General features: G+C 39.5%; 1 protein-coding gene across 3 annotated transcripts in view; it reads right to left on the reverse strand.

The window, feature by feature from the left end:
* Window positions 1-562: 562 nt before the first annotated feature.
* RORB (RAR related orphan receptor B) overlaps window positions 563-18,240 on the reverse strand; it is a 173,029-nt gene continuing 155,351 nt past the window's right edge. For all 3 annotated transcript variants that reach the window (XM_075279051.1, XM_075279055.1, XM_075279061.1), the window contains exons 6-10: window positions 17,158-17,290; window positions 13,106-13,213; window positions 11,326-11,436; window positions 4,844-4,956; window positions 563-1,080 (exon numbers count right to left, since the gene is read on the reverse strand). In XM_075279051.1, coding sequence (XP_075135152.1) covers window positions 925-1,080; window positions 4,844-4,956; window positions 11,326-11,436; window positions 13,106-13,213; window positions 17,158-17,290 — 621 coding nt within the window. In that variant the 3' untranslated portion in view covers window positions 563-924. The remainder of the gene's footprint in view (window positions 1,081-4,843; window positions 4,957-11,325; window positions 11,437-13,105; window positions 13,214-17,157; window positions 17,291-18,240) is intronic.

Below are 18,240 nucleotides of genomic sequence, written 5' to 3' on the forward strand. Positions count from 1 at the left end.
CATTTACAAGAGCCTGAAACGCGTTTCAACTTTGTCAATTGCCTTTGTAGAATACTTGTTTCTGTATGGGAGTGTTGTGTCATTTTCAACCATTACACACCTGGCATGCTTTTTACTGTACATAACCCAATGTGACATTTTTACCATTTGGTAGGTATACAATACATTGGCAATTATTGTTCAAACAATGGCTTCTTTGATTGAAACTTGATTGCCCAAAACATAAATTAAATACATAAATTCAAGGGGAAAAACACAACATCATCAAAAAAAGACAGAAAGAAAACTAGCAGAGTCTGAGTGTAAGTACAGAATTACACCACGGCAAAGGTGCAGTTATTGGTATATATATATATATATATATATATATATATATATATATATATATATATACCATTACCATCTACACATGCATCTAAAACATAGAAAGAAGTCAAATTCACTTAAATTAGAGATGAAACAGTAATCCAGAAAGAAGAGTAATACTGTAGAAGTATATGCTCATAATGATATCTACAATAAAATTCTATAAATTGTCGTCTCTCAAATTATATATATATAAAAAGTAAATACACCCAGTGTTCTATATATTAAGATAAATGCTTCAGCTACCAGAGGGCTTTGCAATACCTTTTTATTTTCTGCAGCAGCCTCTGGCAGCCAAAGTGTTAAACGGTCAGTTCCAAAGGAAAACCAAACAGTTAATAAGAAGAAGAGAAAGAGAGAGCCCCACTCAGAGGTGCATATTTACATTCTTCAAACTGTAGCGGTGAAAAATAATTCTAGTAAGTGCAGGACATTCCTAGTGCTGCTGTAGTGATGGTTGTTTTTTGTTTCTTTTGTGGTTTTCGTCAGTCCTTTTGAGCACATTTCTTTTGTCTTAGTAGTGATGCATTCCATAGCTAAGTGAAAATCCCACAGTCTTCACTTGCAGCCAGTGCTTGAGTCAGGGTTAAATAACTCCTTGTACAAGGGAGGGAATAGAGTATTCACTATCTCTGGGTGAGATTGCTTAAATACCTGTAGCTTCTCTCCATGTAAGTTGCAAAGTGCAGTTATGTTTGGTATCTTGGCTATTAACTGTAAAGAAATGAAAGAGATGGTTAAGATAGAAATCTGGACTTAATCCTTAAAGGGATTCTATCATTATAATCTCTTTTTTCAGTACCACCACATCAGAATAGCCTTAAGAGAGGCTGAAAGGCTATTTTTCCCATACCTTTAGAAGTCTTCTCTATGTCGCCGTTCCGGTGATATTCCCGGTTTTCTCCATATGCAAATGAGACTCCAGACAGCCCCGGGTGGCGGTCTCTCTGCACTCAAACAGCACAGGGGATGCCTGAAGACTCTCCAGTGATGCCCTTCTTCTATAGCTGTGTGTGTCCTACTGCGTCTTCTTCTGCGTAAGTGATGCCGGTATAGAGCTACTGTGCATGTGCAGTACGCTCAAGTAACAGTCACAGAAAAATGGCCGAAAATACATGTAACAACTGCGTGTGTCTTGACGGCCATTTTGCTGTGGCCGCTACACAAGTGAAGGCAGTCTCACTAGAAGAAGACGCAGGAGGACGCTGTAGAAGAAGAAGAGCGTTGCTGGAGAGTCTTCAGGCAGCACTGGGGATGCCCCCTGTGTTGTTTGAGTGCACGTGGACCACCCCCTGTGCTGCCTGGAGACTCATTTGCATGCGGAGAAAACTGGGAGTATCACTGGGACGGCGGTACGGAGAAGAATTCTAAAGGTAGGGGAAGAATAGCCTTTCTTAGGGCTATTTTGACGTGGTAGTACTGAAAAAGGCATTCTAATAATAAAATGCATTTAAACAAGATTTTGGTTATGAAAGTAAATGTAAGAAAAGGCAACTGCCATGTTTGACAAGTCTATAAAGAACAGGATTATTGCATGTTTTGTTTGGGTCAGAAAAATTTAGATGTAGGCCGAGTACTGGCCAGCTAAGAGTGCATGTGTTTAAGAAGGAAAAGTGAATAAGCTTCTTCTGAACCCATTTAACATGGCCATTCCATCTTTCCCCCAACATCTGTTGCTGGGAGAATGGGTATGCCTCCATACACATAAGATCCTAAGCTAAACCTGACACAATTGGCAGGCTTGACTGACTTATGTTATGTATGGCCAGTTTCGGACTGTAATTGGGCTATACTGTATATCTGGAGTGTGAAATTGGATAAACCTGAACACTTGGTGCTAGAGAGGGATAACCAAACATATTGGGCTAGCTAGAGGGCACATAAGCTCTGTCCACTAGTTACTTACAGGAGCCTGAAACTATCTTAATTTTTTTTTTTTCAATTTATAACCAATAGTCACTATGCAGTGCAATATAACAATGGTATAATAATGATATGTTGTGATAACATTCATGGGAGACCCAGTCAGATAAATATGCTACATATATCAATAATTGTAGATTTTTAGACTTTTGTTTTCAGATTGAATAAGTGATTTTTAATTACTTTGCTGATGTGCTGTACTTGGATATTTCATAGGAAGTCATTACTAGCATGTGCATGCTAGACTAGGAGATTATAGTATAATCCTTTCTTGGGACAAAGCTGAGTTTTATCAGAGTGGTAAAGATGCCTGGAGTAGTTTCCCATAGTGACCAGTCAGGTTTCATTTATGCCTTCCAGTTAATTTGAATAATCACCCCAATAGCTTACTGCATGTTGAGGATATATTGGTGCCCAATGGCTTACTGCATGTTGAGGGCATATCGGTGTCCAATGGCTTACTGCATATTGAGGGCATATTTGTGCCCAATGGCTTACTGCATGTTGAGGGCATATGTGTGCATGTATGTTACCAAATGTCAAGGGTTCCAACACTATATTGGTCAACTTGCACATAAAATAACACAACACCAGCAATCTAAAAAAGGCTGTGGGGTTTTGTTTGTTGGATTAATCGCAATAACTAATGGCTAATGATGTGTGTTGATAGATAGGAGATGTGACAAATGACAAGCTGTTAATGAAGCAGTCAGAACAGTGAATAATACATCAGGAATGCTTTTGCCTGACACTTTGTTTTCCTATATGTCTGTATAGTAGTGAATATTTAGTTGTTGTTTTTTTTTGTTTTTTTTATAAATGTCCTCAAAATATGAAGTACAGTAGGTAAATATAACTCGCTAAACTGTCACTGAATCTTACAACTATATTCTACTCAGTCTTCAGCAGGCTATCATAGGCTGGTAAATGACAAATTTGCCAATGTGGCCTGTGATCAGTCCTGGATAAGCAAAACTGAATAAGTAGGACATTCAGGAGTCTAGGAAAATCACTGAACAACCCCAATGGACAGTGCACATATAAGCCATGGCCCAAGACGCTAGGGGAAAATGCTCTATAAAAAATAAACAGTCTGAAAGGAAGCCTGTCAACAATATTTTCACCACTCAGCTTAGTGTCAGGTAGGGTATGAAATATCCTTATATAATTTTTATGGCATTAGAAAATTTGCCCGTTTACCTATGAAAATGAGTTCAGAAGTCTGGATGTGAATTAGCTGTGCAGAGTCACTCTGAGATGCTGTAGGGAACAATTATTTCAAGTGATGATATTCTGGATTCTGTAGCACCTGGAACCAAGATTCTGGAGCTGTTTTAACCCAGTTTACATCTGAACCAATATGTAGTCCTATGTATTACTGAAGTGGAGGTATCGACAGCTGAGAATGGAAGCTGCAAATACAACTCCCATTTCTGTGTCTTTAACTGCCTGTATCTCTTCTTCTGTAGCACATAGAAGTATAATCCTGCTGCTATTTTATAGCTGAGATTCTCCTTTTAGAAACAACACCAGAACCATAGTTATAGGTATAGAGCCTAACATAGTGGCTTGTTGCTCCCCTCAGCCTCTCAGTGTGACAGTTCTCCTGAGAGAATAGAATATTTGATTGATCCACAAGGGAAATTAATTGAACCAAGTCAATATAAAGGAGAACACCATGAGGAAGTGGGATTGGGATATACCATTACAGTATGAGACATACATAGCAGCAACACTAAGTACAGTATCATCAGGATAAATTAACTTCTTTGCATTTCACTGCAGCGATGTAGCTGTACCCTTTTGCTGACATACAACCTTCTGATGGAGTCGGTGGGGTGGGTACCTAAGAATGATCAGAATTTCCAGAGTGTCCTCCGTTTCTGGACAACATCCCAACTATCCAATTGATACCCAATAACCGAACTAGCCCTCTTTACGAATCTGTTCTTCACGTCAGATGAATGTGACTCTTTTCACCTAATTCACATACAGACTTCTGAGGTGCTTTTTATAGGTAAACGGGAAAGCTACCTGACAGTGTTTTGGGGCTTAGAGGTAAAAATCCTGGTGACAGGTTTCTTTTAAAAAATAAATTTAAAAAATCATCTGCTTTGGAAGTGACACAAAATATTTCTAAATTTGGCATTTTTATTTCACTTTGTTGATGCATGGGGGCAATAACATGGTTTCAAAGGTGTTTAAATGTTTAATTTCACTATAAAAAAAATCTAACTTAATAGTATTAAGAGCAAAAAATAATGGAATATACAAGATAAAAACACAAAGAAAATCTGCCCTTCATGTCAATGCATATACAGTATGTAAAATCTACTGCATGTCATGTGAAATGTAGGGCTGCAGAAGCCCTTGTTAAAAAAATGTTTAGTTAAACCTGAATAGCCCTGATGCCTTTTAACACTGTTATGCGCTATCACACAGCCTACAGTCTCAAGAACAATATTTTTTTAGACGTTTGTCATGTGTTATTTCAGTTCAATATGTCACTGTTATATTTCTACATGAAAATGCACTTCTTAGGACTAGCACATACCTTTGCCAATGTCTCATCATCTAAGTGGTTCTTCTGAATCACATGCTGAAGTGCAAAATAAATTCTCTCTTGAAGCTTTTGAACTTTTCTAGGTTCTATGAGCCATGGTCGTTCTGGTAAGAAATAAAGAGAGAGATAATTCATTTATAAGGTGAGAGTCCTGCATATTCTTAAAAGGATGTTTATGCCAAAAGCAACATTTTGGCTATTTGCCCTATGCATTGACCTATTATGGATCATATTCTTCAAGGTATAGAGGAAATCTTATATGGTTTATTTATCTTTTTCTTTTTCGGTAGTCTGTATGACATGACCTGTATTTGATAGCAGTATTAGCTCTGTATTCATGTATCAATTACGCATACAGTAAAAGACTAGAAGACGACCTTTGATCTCGACAAGAATTTTCTGTAATAATTTTAAATTCTTTAAATTGCCCCTTTTGTTGAGAGGCCCATCACTCTAGAAGTCTGGTCTTCACTCATATCAAAGAGGTTTCACTGTATCTACTGTATATGATTTAATGGGTTATATCATAGGAAAGTACCTCCCTAGAATTAGAGAGAAATTGGCCTTTTTTGCTTTATACACAACCTTACATGTAACTACATGGCCATCAGATAAAAGTTTATACTTTGATATAAATCCTCCATTAATTAGAAACAAAACCAGCTGCACTCTAGGATCTACAATGAAATCAAAGAATCACGTGTAGCAATATTTCAGTCCTGTGCAAATGTACCATCTCTTACATTATCTTCTCACTATGCGCAAAAATGAATAGTACTTATTGTTCAGGAACAGAGGGGGCTGCGGAAAAATGTCCAACTGCATGGGAATCAGTGAAGTAGCCTCTGCAAATAACTGGGATTGATGTCCTCTTTTATAATAGACCAGGACCCTTTACCAAACTCGCTTCTTCTAACCTACTCACAGCCTCTAACCCCCTTAACTTCAGTATGTGCCGCTCTTCTCTCCTCAAACCCCCTGAAACCGTTAATTAATTGGTTTTGCATGGTTATTGCCAGCATTCACAATTATGTCACCATGAGCCGCTGAAAAAAAAAAAGTCCCACTTGTGAAACCCCCTTTACTCTAGAGAACCAGTTCTTTCCAAGGAACCTCTACATACTATAGTTTCAAAAGAAAGCTGTCGTTTTCTAATTGCTATTATTATTACTAGCAATACTAATCTACTAAACTAAATTTAGTTTAAAGGGATCCTATCACTGGATACCCTTTTTTTCCTCGATAACACGTCGGAATAGCCTTAAGAGGCTATTCATCTCCTATCTTTAGATGTCTTCTCCGCGCCGCCGTTCGGTAGAAAACTGGGTTTTCTTTGGTATGCAAATGAGTTCTCTCGCAGCACTGGGGCAGGCCTCAGCGCTCAAACAGCACTAGGGGCATCCCCAATACTGCAAGAGAACTCTCCAGCGCCGCCTCCCTCTTTTTCAGGAACCCGCCTCTCTGCACGTCCTCTTCTTTGCATGCGCAGTCGGCTCGACCCGAGGCCTAGAAAATTGAAAACCCAGGACGGAAGAAGACGCGCAGAGAGTTCCTGAAAAAGATGGTGGCGTCACTGGAGAGTTCTCTCGCAACATTGGGGATGCCCCCACTGCTGTTTGAGCTTGGGGCCCACCCCCAGTGCTGCAAGAGAAAATAAAACCTGAACCACGGTGCAGAGAAGACATCTAAAGGTAGGAGACGAATAGCCTTTCTTAAGGCTATTCTGTCGTGTTATCGAGAATTAAAGGGTATCCAATGATAGGATCCCTTTAAATGATGAGGACCTTTCACCTCTTGGGGCACAAGCAGTTTTATATACCGTTAGAAAGCCGTCTATTGCGTTGTACTGTGAGCGCGGAGAGGAACGTTTCCCTCCCCTCTTGATAGTACTTGTCTATGGACAAGTACTGGAGGGGGGTGTTTCTCATCGCTCATTGTCATCCCTGGGGCGGTAAGCAATGCCCCCTCTCACAGTACAACGCAATAGACGGAATAGACTGTGAGGAAGGATGTTCCTGACGGTCAGAAACGCCCTTCTGATAGTGAAGAGCTATGGTACCGGCACCGATAGCTCTTCACTGGGGCGCAAAAAGGGAAAACTGATAGTGTGCTGAATTAAGTGCACTGTCGGCTTTCTAGTGGTGTAGTACACCGCATGTGCCCCTGGAGGTGAAAGGTCCTCTTTACATGTTAGTATGCCCATTTTCACTTTTCAGCATCACTTATTGTAAATTCAAAAACATATAGAAATAATAATAATAATTAATAATAATAATGGTACAAACAGTGGCATGGGTGGGACAAGCTCACTTGGTGTCCAAAACAAATGTTTCAGTGCCTCTAAACCAAATATTGTCACTAAAGTTTAGTAAGGCCGGGTTCACACGGAGTATTCTGGCTCGTCATTTGGTACGTAGACGCCGCAAAATCACGGCCGCAAAATAGCGCCGCGTGTACGGTACCGGCTCCCATTGAAAACAATGGGAGCGTATACGGCCCGCAAATCCTCCCGCGGCGTCTACGTACCAAATGACGAGCCAGAATACTCTGTGTGAACCTGGCCTCAGGGTGCATTCACACGGAGTAACGTGCCGCGTGATGTGGCACGTATACGGCATCTGAGACTTTGTGCGCCGTAGAAGCTCCCATTGATTTCAAAGGGAGCCTGGATCGTATACGCCGCGTTATTTTGCGGCCATGATTTTACGGCCGCAAAATAACGCGGCATATACGATGCTACCTCCCATTGAAATGAATGGGAGCTTTTACGGCGCGCAAAGTCTCACACACCGTATACGTGCCACATCACGCGGCACGTTACTCCGTGTGAATGCACCCTAAGACAGCTTTTAGATGAAGAATCTTTGAACCCATCAGCAGGTATGTTTGACTCTGCTTAGGACTGTTCACATTATGTTTTCTGTTTTGTACACGAGCAATGGCAAATGTGGTGGATCAGATTTTTTTTTTTTCTGGATACAATACTGCATAAATAACTAAAGCAAATGTGTACAGAGCTTTAAAATGCATTGGTGTACAAAATATGCAGTTGTGTCATAATGAGTTATCAGTCACTTGCAGAAATATATTTAAAAGCAACATAACCAACTCCAGAAAATGAAGCTCTATGAGGTCAACTATTTCTCGTTCCATTCCAGAACACTGTTTCGGAGAATATGAGAATATTTTTTTTAACTCCAATATCTCAGACACTTGCATTGCATCAACACCAGTCACCATAACACACAAGCTTGTACCATGCTGACAGCAATGCTTATTTCTAAAATAATATGTGTATTGTAAATACTTTGTATACCTTTTACTGGCAACTTTGTACATATTTGATAAAGGATTAGGATTAATTAAAACCAGGGCAATAGGCAAAACAAACGCAAATAGAAAAGAATGGATTAGTACCCTGACTTCACTTAGATTATAAATGCTGGTCTCTCAGAAGGAACATTTCTCAGTCAGCTAAATGAAAATGCACCGTGACAGTCTGTGGTTAAACAATTTAATCATAAGAATATCCCCAGAAGGATTCTCTTTCACTCCCTGTCTCTAATGCTTTCTAGTTAGCAACACGGAAAGAGGATTTGATGTAAGAAGACTGGAGACTTAGAACAAATGTATTGACAAAAAGGAGGATGTGTAACTCTGCAGAGAGAACAACTCCTATTGTTAGAAGAGGTTTGGGTACATTTAGGACAATTTGATAGACAACCACAATACAAGAGACTAAAATGGATGTTATTTTATATAGTAGATAATTAAGAATAATTCACAAACAAGACTCGGTATAATTGTATGCTTTCCATCAATCTATAAAAGAAGAATCCCTTGTAGGGCAGGAGGTTACTGAACATCTCAGGAAATATTTGTAAATAGCGATTTATTACATGTGACTAGATAAAACACTATGTATTGTAGAGTCTCTTCCTGATATAGCTCATATCCAATACATTGTGTCACATATATTGGGTAAACTAGTAACAACACAATGTGGAGATTCCAGAGATGACCGTGCTACGCATGGAGTCTAATTGTAAAATACTCCATGTACAATAAATGAATGACCTAGAGAGTAGTAAACTTGACTTGAAAAACATCCCCATTAAGGGTAAGTTCACATGGAGTAATGATTTGGGAGTGGATTCCACCCAGATTCTGTCCCCCTTTATCAACAGGAGTCAGAGATTTCAGAAGAATGCTGATAAAATAAGCACTGTGCTTGATCCCGCTGTGGATTTCGTACTGGCATACCGCTACGGCTAGATCCCGGCTGGAAAACGGAGGCAGAGAATGAAGATGAATTCCGCTTCATTTTCTCCCATAGGAACTTACCCTTAAAGGGTTAGCAACATCTAAAGGATACCTATACTGCTAGCTTATGTAAATTCAAGAGTCGTCCTAAATACATTGCTTTAGCAATGCTGCTTTGTTTGCCTGCTATGTTAGATTATTTTTCCCATTGTTCACACTGCATTTCCACGGTGTATATGATAAACAGGACAGATGATGTGAGTCACTGCTCTCTATGGGGGCTGAGTGCTCTCACTGTTATATACAGCTCTACAGCAGGACAATCAGGTCAGCTAATTGCAGTTTGCTAATAAAGGATCCAGAAGCCTTGTCTGTTTTCTCCCTACGTAAACACAAAGATAACATTGAGTCTCTGGAGAAGTGTGGACAGTGTTCTATACAAACTTGTATAATGTAATATATATCTACTGTGCATATTATTTGATCTGCATTTATATTACATTTCTATTAATCATAATAATGTCTTATGGCAAAGTCTATATAAATATTGCGATACCCTATACCCTTGTGATACCCTATTGCCTATTGTGATACCTGTGTAGACCCTACTGCTCCATTCTATGTCTATTGGACTGAAGGAGATAGCTGAGTACTGTATCTCTGTCAGTGCCACAGACATTGAATAGAGCCGTAGGGCACATGTGACCACCCCTCAGTTTAAATGCCTTCACAACAGAGGACCTTACAGCTCCTGTTCTAGTGATCTAGTTCTCAGACCTGTGGCTAGATATAAATGTTTGTCGGACGATAACCTCTTTTGAAATTACTATGTGTTTTGGCTGAGAAGATGGGAACTTTCTGACATTGATGTTGCTTTGGACTGCTCCTGAAAAATTATCTTTTTCTTAACCTACTATTAAAAGACAGCAGGCAGTGCAGGTCCGAGTCTTCCATGATATCTCCATCTATTAGTGGTTTAATACTGCTTCTGCTTTCTCCTTTACACACCACATAGCACTGAATGAGAGCTATGTAGTGAATAGTGGAAACGGCATAGATTATGTCACCATTGTACCTGGCAGTCACCTTGTCGATCAATATCAACTCAGCCAGTGGCTTTTGTCACTATGAAGGCTGTTTTCACCTGTAACAGGGGCTCCCATGGATGTCCCACTTACAGGTAAATAAAGGTAAAGTTTTAATGTCCCCCAGTTGTCTTTTATGACCTCATGGGTGACATATTATGTATAAAAGCACATACACAATAACAACAGTAAATAGATTATACAGGTTTATAACCACTCTGTTTATCCAAGACTATACATACAATATATCAAAATATATGTGATACAATAGATAACCCATTTTAAAACACTATTTTGGCATGAATTTGAAAATAAAAAAAAATATTATCAACTGAAAATGAATATTTTTTTTAAATTTCTGGTACAGTTTACCCTCAATTTAAAAAAACAAACAAACAAACAAACATATATATATATATATATATATATATATATATATATATATATATATTTAAAAAAGAATATTGATGAAAGTTAATAAATTACATTGGTAGCACAACAATTAGAACGTTAGGGCCATTAACACAACACATGCTCAAAAATGCTAAACTGTTTCTGGTATTAAATAGGTCGTCTAGGAAATTGAACTTTATGGCCTTAGGATAGGCTATAAATATCTGGTCGGTGGGGGTCTGACAGCAATCCCTCTCACCGATCAGCTGTACAGGGTCGCTTCTGGTACCTGTACTATACATAATATGGGGTCAGAAACAGTAAACTCTGGTACATGTTCCAGCTATTGGCCCCCCCATCGATCAGACACTTATAAAAATCTGATATCCTGAACAACTCCTCTGAAGAGGACAGGAAAGTAGATCGTGAACTACTTATCTGTCCACATGTTCCGTGCAGAGACCGTACGGAAAGCACACGGACCCTATAATAGTCTATTGGGTCTGTGAGCATTCACTGTACACCGCATTCCAATGCATTCAGTAATCCGTTCGGGGGGGGGGGGGGGGGGGTCCCCATGCAAACTCTCCGAATGGAATACTGACGCAGAGGTGAACCAGGCCTAAGGCCTTTTCAGGTCCCATCATTAACAAATGAAAGTGCTTTGTTTAAACCAATGGTGTGAGCAAGGCAAGAACAAGGCATATCTGTGCTTAATATCAGAATGAGTACCTGGTGATATCAGGACAGCCGCAGAAAACAAGGCAATTTCTTCCTCCGTTAGCTGAAGTGAACATAAACTCTTTGCAAAGTCAAATGCTTCATTCACTAAATCATCAGAACCTGCAGGCCAAGCAAAGCAGAGTGAGAACTAGATGCTAATCTCTGTTCAGGTTTACTTGGAACACAGCTTGTAGTCCTGCCAGGGAAACAGGTGCTACTAGAAAATAGTATTTTGGTTAGTTAAAATTTCAGATTTTCAATCAACATCATGTGGAGAAAGAGAACAAAAAGACTAGATTTAATTGTCTTTTAAAATGGAGTTTTTTTTAATGTCTATATTATACTCATTTACCAGCGGTTATATTTTCTCATGAAAGTGCAACACTATTTAGCGCTGCTTTTATTCTGGAGTAATTGACTGAATAATTGAAATGATAATTTGTATGATAATAATGCAGATAGGGTCTGCAAAGGCTTTTCACAATTACCTAGTGCAGGACAAAAGTGCATATACTGAATTCTACTGTTGATTATGAATGGAGCCCTCAGGATCTTGTAGCTTACACATCTCTCTAATCTCCTAAAAATCTAAACCTATAACACAGTATAATTTAGGCATAAAAAAGGATATATAAAGAATGTCGAATAAAATTAAAGTGATGACAGAATCCTATGGGCTCAGAATAGATAGAAACTAAGGCCTATTCTACAATGTGACAGTTTACCAGACATTTGCCAAATTCATAGAACTGGTATATGGATTGATGCAAATAACTCAGGCCTCGTTCACATCTGCGTTGGTAATCCGTTTGGGGGAGTCTGCATAGGAACCCCCCAAATGGAATACCAAATTCACAGGCAAGCTGTGTGCCAGTGAAAGCACACAGACCCCATAGACTATAATGGGGTCCATGTGCTTGCCGCAAGATCTCTGCAAGGAACATGTGGACAGGAAAGTAGTTCACAATCTACCTTCATGTCCGCATGACTCGTGCGGAGATCTCACGGCAAGCACACATACCCCATTATAGTCTATGGGGTCCGTGTGCTTTCACTGCACACTGCATGAAAATGCATTCAGTAGGGGGCCACATGGTGGCTCAGTGGTTAGCACTGTAGCCTTGCAGCGCTGGAGTCCTGGTGTTCAAATCCCACCAAGGGCATAAAACCATCTGCAAGGAGTTTGTATGTTCTCCCTGTGTTTGCATGGATTTCCATCCCATATTCCAGAATGACATACTAATAGGGAAAAAAAAGTACATTGTGAGCTCTATGTTGAGCTCTATGTGGGCTCCCAATCTACATTGAAAAAAAAAAAATGTGTTCAGTAGTCCGTATAGGGGTCCCTATGCGGACTACCGAACGCAGATGTGAATAATAATTACTATATATACTATATTAATTATATACTAAGTACTATATTACTATATAATTATGGTAATACATAATGGAGCAGGCTCACTAAAACTAACTACATGTTGTAAAATAAATGCAATGTCCAATTCACATCAAATTTTTTATACCCATTTAGCAGATGCGTTTAATGCTGAAAAAACACAGATGTGTACAAATATGGTATGCTATACGTTGGAGCATGCTCGCTAAAATATTGAAATACAAAGCTCACATTTCCACGGCAACAAAATAGCCACGTACATAAAAAAAAATATTAGTGGAAAATACTCTGAAGGGTGGGGACATTTATATTTAAAGTTTTTATCATTTTGATCATAGTCTAAGTAATATGGAAATAAACTGTAACAAAGTATGCATGAAATATACCAGTTACCTAAAGATTTGAACATCTGCATTCCTCCATATTTTCCTTCAAAAAGAACAGTGTTGTTTAATGGATTGAAGGCACGGCACATTCTTACTAGAACTACTTCCAAACAGCCTGCAAAGAAAAAAAATAAGTGAAATAAATTGATCCAGTAATGGACGCCATGTGCTGGAGCTCCGTGAGCCCTTTGCTGGAGTACCCTTCATGCCAATCTAGCTTTGTGAAGTCACATAAACAAGCATGCTGCCCTGTAAGGCCGTAGGTATAACTGAAGCAGAAAGTCCGCAGAGGAAAACTCTGCAGACGTTCAGTGAAAAGTGATGCAGGAAAACCGCAATTTTATTCTGCTTTGGTTTTCCTCACAGCGCTTTTTCGCTATGACCCGCTATGTGGGCCCCTAGCCTTAAACCACAGGTTTCTCCATATACATTTAGGTGGATAACCTCTTAATTAGAGATGAGCGAGCACTGCTCGGATCAGCCGATCCAAACAGCACGTTCCATAGAAATGAATGGATGCGCCTGGTACTTCCGCTTTGACGGCGGCCAGCCGCTTAACCCCCCGCGTGCCGGCTACGTCCATTCATTTCTATGCGAGCGTGCTGTTTGGATCGGCTGATCCGAACAGTACTCGCTCATCTCTACTCTTAATGCAATATTAGGCAATCTTTCTAAGAGTAAGGCCTTCTTCAGGCTAAGGCCCCACGGGACGACCTGCAGCCAAAAAGCTCTGTGGGAAAAACCACGGCGGCTACTCATCATGGTTCTCTCTGCAGCACTTTAAACAGAAAGTTTGCGGAGTTCTCCTCTGCTGACTTTCTGTTACAATTATATCTATGGGGAAACCGTCACCGTTTCTGTAGGTATAATTGACATGCTGCGATTTCCAAAACCGCGCTGGTTTTGTAAATTGCAGTGTGTCTGCACCGCAGTTTTTTCCACAAAATGGGCACGGGATTTGTTAGAATCCCATCCACTTTGCCTGTACTGTAAAATGCCGCAATTTTTCCCACGGTGCTTCCGCTGCAGGCAGATTGTGGCGTTTCCGTCCCGTAGGGCCCCAGCCTCACTCGACCACAGTGGTTTTTACTGTCTGCAAACACTGATCTGCAATCCACAAGTCTGTATATCATCGCCAATCAGACATCTGCAAAAATACTTCCATGATCCCCTATACTTGTATGTGCTGCACTGCAAATACGGGAAAATATAGGAAATACTTCATAATTTTTGGTCCTTATATACGGCACAGAGACACAGAAGCAAAAAATGCGGCTGTGTGTCTGGGCCCATAGAAATGCACGCGTCTGCACTTTGATCCCCAATCATGAATCCGCAATTGCAGATCAAAAGTACAGTCGTGTGAAGGAGCTCTTAGTTCACAGATCAAGGATTTCAGGCTAAGCTCTATATAGCAAGATGCAGCAAAAAAAAAAAAGCATCTCGTTTTTTTCTGCAGCGTTTTTCACAGAATTTTCCTCTGTGGACTTTCTGCCCCTATTGTACCTATAGGGAAATTGCTAGCGTTTCTGTAGGTATAATTGATATGCTGCGATTTTTGAAAATGCTGCTTTTCCGTTGCTGATTTTTTTCCGCAATGTGTCAAATAAAAAAATAAAAAAAAGATAATTCCTAGGATTGTAGGAATCTGGAATTATAAAGCAAATAAGTAATAAAATGTCCAATAGATTCCATAACTATGATCATACGCATATCTGTATAATTCTTATAAAAGTCGTGGAAAGGTGATAGGAAAAATCATCTAACTATATGTATTATATATTGTCCTTACCATACACTCGCTATATATATTCCACTCTGAACTCTTTGGGACAAACTACGGTACTTATTTTGGCATTATTATTATTTTGTATAAAGAGCCATGCTAGGTCCAGATACAGCTGCGATAATTATGAATATGAATTATGGCCAAGTGCTGTGCTGTTTGCAATATTAATGTCATATTCAGAAAAGCACGATTTATTATTGCAACAAGCTGTTTAAAGTTCTCAGGAGATAAGTAGAATATGACCTTTCTCCAAAGAAGCATTTCAGATGCTCAGTCCCCTTTGCACACGTTACACACTACACAGCATTTTTTTTTTTGTAAAATGTCAACAGTTTTATTAAAATTAACCTTTATCTTGTTGTTACCAATAACTATATACACTGTCTTACTGTTCAGCAAGAACAATTCTAATGCACAGATTATCTAGATGAGGAATTATTGTTACTTGTCAAATCATCTCTTTCATATTCAGACCTGAAACTAAAGCTGGCCACACAGATACGCTCTGATACTGGCGCTACACACAGAGGCTCTTTACAAATGACAGGGATTGCTTATTAATGCTGAGAAGTCCATATACATGTGACAGTCATCAGGAATGGCTGATTCTAGCCTTGTAGCCCACGATTACTGCTCCTCAGTTGTTGTTTTTTATACAGACCATAATTACCAATGTATGTATAAAGAGCAACTACATAAAGGAAGGACACAGATTGGTGATGGATAGACAAAACCTTAAGGCAGGGGCCCTATGTGAATCCCCACGTGAATCCCATCCCCACTTTGTGATAAAAAATGCGCTGCGGGCATGCTGCGATTTCCAAAGCTGTCGCGGTTTTAGAAATCACAGCATGTCAATTATATCTACAGAAACACCGTCGGTTACCCTTTAGGTATAATTGGAGCAGAAAGTGCACAAACTTTCTAGGCAAAGCGCTGAAGGCCCACGGTTGCCACCTAGGTTTTTCCCTGCAGCGCTTTTTTGCTGTGGGACGCCACTTGGGTCCTTAGCCTAACCTTGCATTCACTTGACTGAGTTTCAACTGGGCAATTCAGTCTGTGTGTTGGCTGAATTTACCAACCTGAACAGTATGTCGGGGAAGTTATTTATGCTGCTAGGATTTCCTAGCAGGATTTCCACACACATGTTCATTTTAGCTGCTGAATTGCAAATATTTTCTGTATATATTGTGAGAAGGTGACAGGCAGAGTGCTGGAGTTCCGCTACATCAGCCCCAGGTTTCTGACACATGTGCGGTCCAGGGCGGATCTAGAGTAGGCCTCAGTCCAGGTGTAGGTCATAGGCTCGTTACTAGGCCATAAAAGGCTGCTGAGCCTGCACTTCAGGGCAGATCCTTGGAGGAGAGGAAGGTGCTGGGTCTGTCCTCTAACTATGAGTATGGAGAGACCAATTTGTGCTTATGTTTTTCGTGTGGCTGTTAGTAAGCCACACATATAGTTAGGTAATAACTTTTGTTTAGTTAGTCGCTCGGTTGAGCAGGAGTTTTTTTTATTTTTGCTTGAAGTTAAGGCTGTATTTTGTTTTTGCTCCTGAAGTGAAGGTTTATTTATTTCTTGTTTTTTTAAATAAACCAGTTTGCTACATATTGTGTCCCTGTCTTGACTGTTTGGGTCCGCACCACTGCTTCTACCCAGCTACCTTCCCCACGATATTTAATAGGGGAAGAAAAAGTGCACAGAAGAAATCTGAAAAAGTTCAATGGAAAAAAGCTGTGAAAAAAAAGCTATATATTTTTGCAGCATGTTTTTCTGCAGTGTTTTGCTATGTGGGGCCTTTGGCGGAAAAGCTAATTTTTTTTGCTGCAGATTTCACTGTCATTTTTTTTTTTTTTTCCAGCCAAAACCACAAGTGGTTTTAGTTCAAGGAAACAAAGCAAAATTTACAACAAAGAAAAAAAAGCATAAGCTTTAAAAGAATAAATAAATAATTTAGGTGAAGGATCCAAAATGTGTATTAAATTAGGACATAACGCCTAATTTTTCTATTGCAGTTACTGTAGGTATAATGGTTGTCAATTTAAATAACTTGTTCTTAATATTTTAGATCAAAGTGCCCTTAAGTAGAAATTCCTTGAGGAATGACTTACCATAAAATAAAAATGTCTAAAATAAATGAAACTGTTATCACCTGCTCTATAATTCACAGAAACCACTAAAATTATTTGTATGTCTAACAAATAATGGGTACATGGCACAGATTCACTGGAGATAGAAATGATAAAAAATGGAAGTTAATGCCATCTGCTTACCTGACTTAAGTAACAATATTTGATCATTCTGGCAAAGTTCCATAAAGCCTGTTATTCGCTTTGCAAACTCCACAACATACTGTATTGCATGGGTGATCTGAATGGCACATTGTTGCCACAAAGCTTCTCTTGACTGCAGTATAAAGAGACATTAATTAGAAGAGTAAAGTATTATCTTATTTACAGGTATAGTCTATACATTACAGCCCCTTATCATTCAAAAGAATCTTCAGTGCAGGAAGGAAGGGGGGGGAAGGGGCTGGGCAGGGCAAAAGTTTGCCCCCAGGCCCACAAGACACTTGTTACACCACTGCTTTTATATACAGTCCTATGAAAAAGTTTGGGCACCCCTATTAATCTTAATCATTTTTAGTTCTAAATATTTTGGTGTTTGCAACAGCCATTTCAGTTTGATATATCTAATAACTGATGGACACAGTAATATTTCAGGATTGAAATGAGGTTTATTGTACTAACAGAAAATGCGCAATATGCATTAAACCAAAATTTGACCGGTGCAAAAATATGGGCACCTCAACAGAAAAGTGACATTAATATTTAGTACATCCTCCTTTTGCAAAGATAACAGCCTCTAGTCGCTTCCTGTAGCTTTTAATCAGTTCCTGGATCCTGGATAAAGGTATTTTGGACAAACAATTCAAGTTCAGTTAAGTTTGATGGTCGCCGAACATGGACAGCCCGCTCTCAAATGATCTGAAAACAAAGATTGTTCAACATAGTTGTTCAGGGGAAGGATACAAAACGTTGTCTCAGAGATTTAACCTGTCAGTTTCCACTGTGAGGAACATAGTAAGGAAATGGAAGACCACAGGGACAGTTCTTGTTAAGCCCAGAAGTGGCAGGCCAAGAAAAATATCAGAAAGGCAGAGAAGAAGAATGGTGAGAACAGTCAAGGACAATCCACAGACCACCTCCAAAGAGCTGCAGCATCATCTTGCTGCAGATGGTGTCACTGTGCAATGGTCAACTATACAGCGCACTTTGCACAAATAGAAGCTGTATGGGAGAGTGATGAGAAAGAAGCCGTTTCTGCACGTACGCCACAAATAGAGTTGCCTGAGG

This window comes from Leptodactylus fuscus, chromosome 1, assembly GCF_031893055.1.
Source record: "Leptodactylus fuscus isolate aLepFus1 chromosome 1, aLepFus1.hap2, whole genome shotgun sequence".
NCBI classification, from domain to species: Eukaryota; Metazoa; Chordata; class Amphibia; order Anura; family Leptodactylidae; genus Leptodactylus; species Leptodactylus fuscus.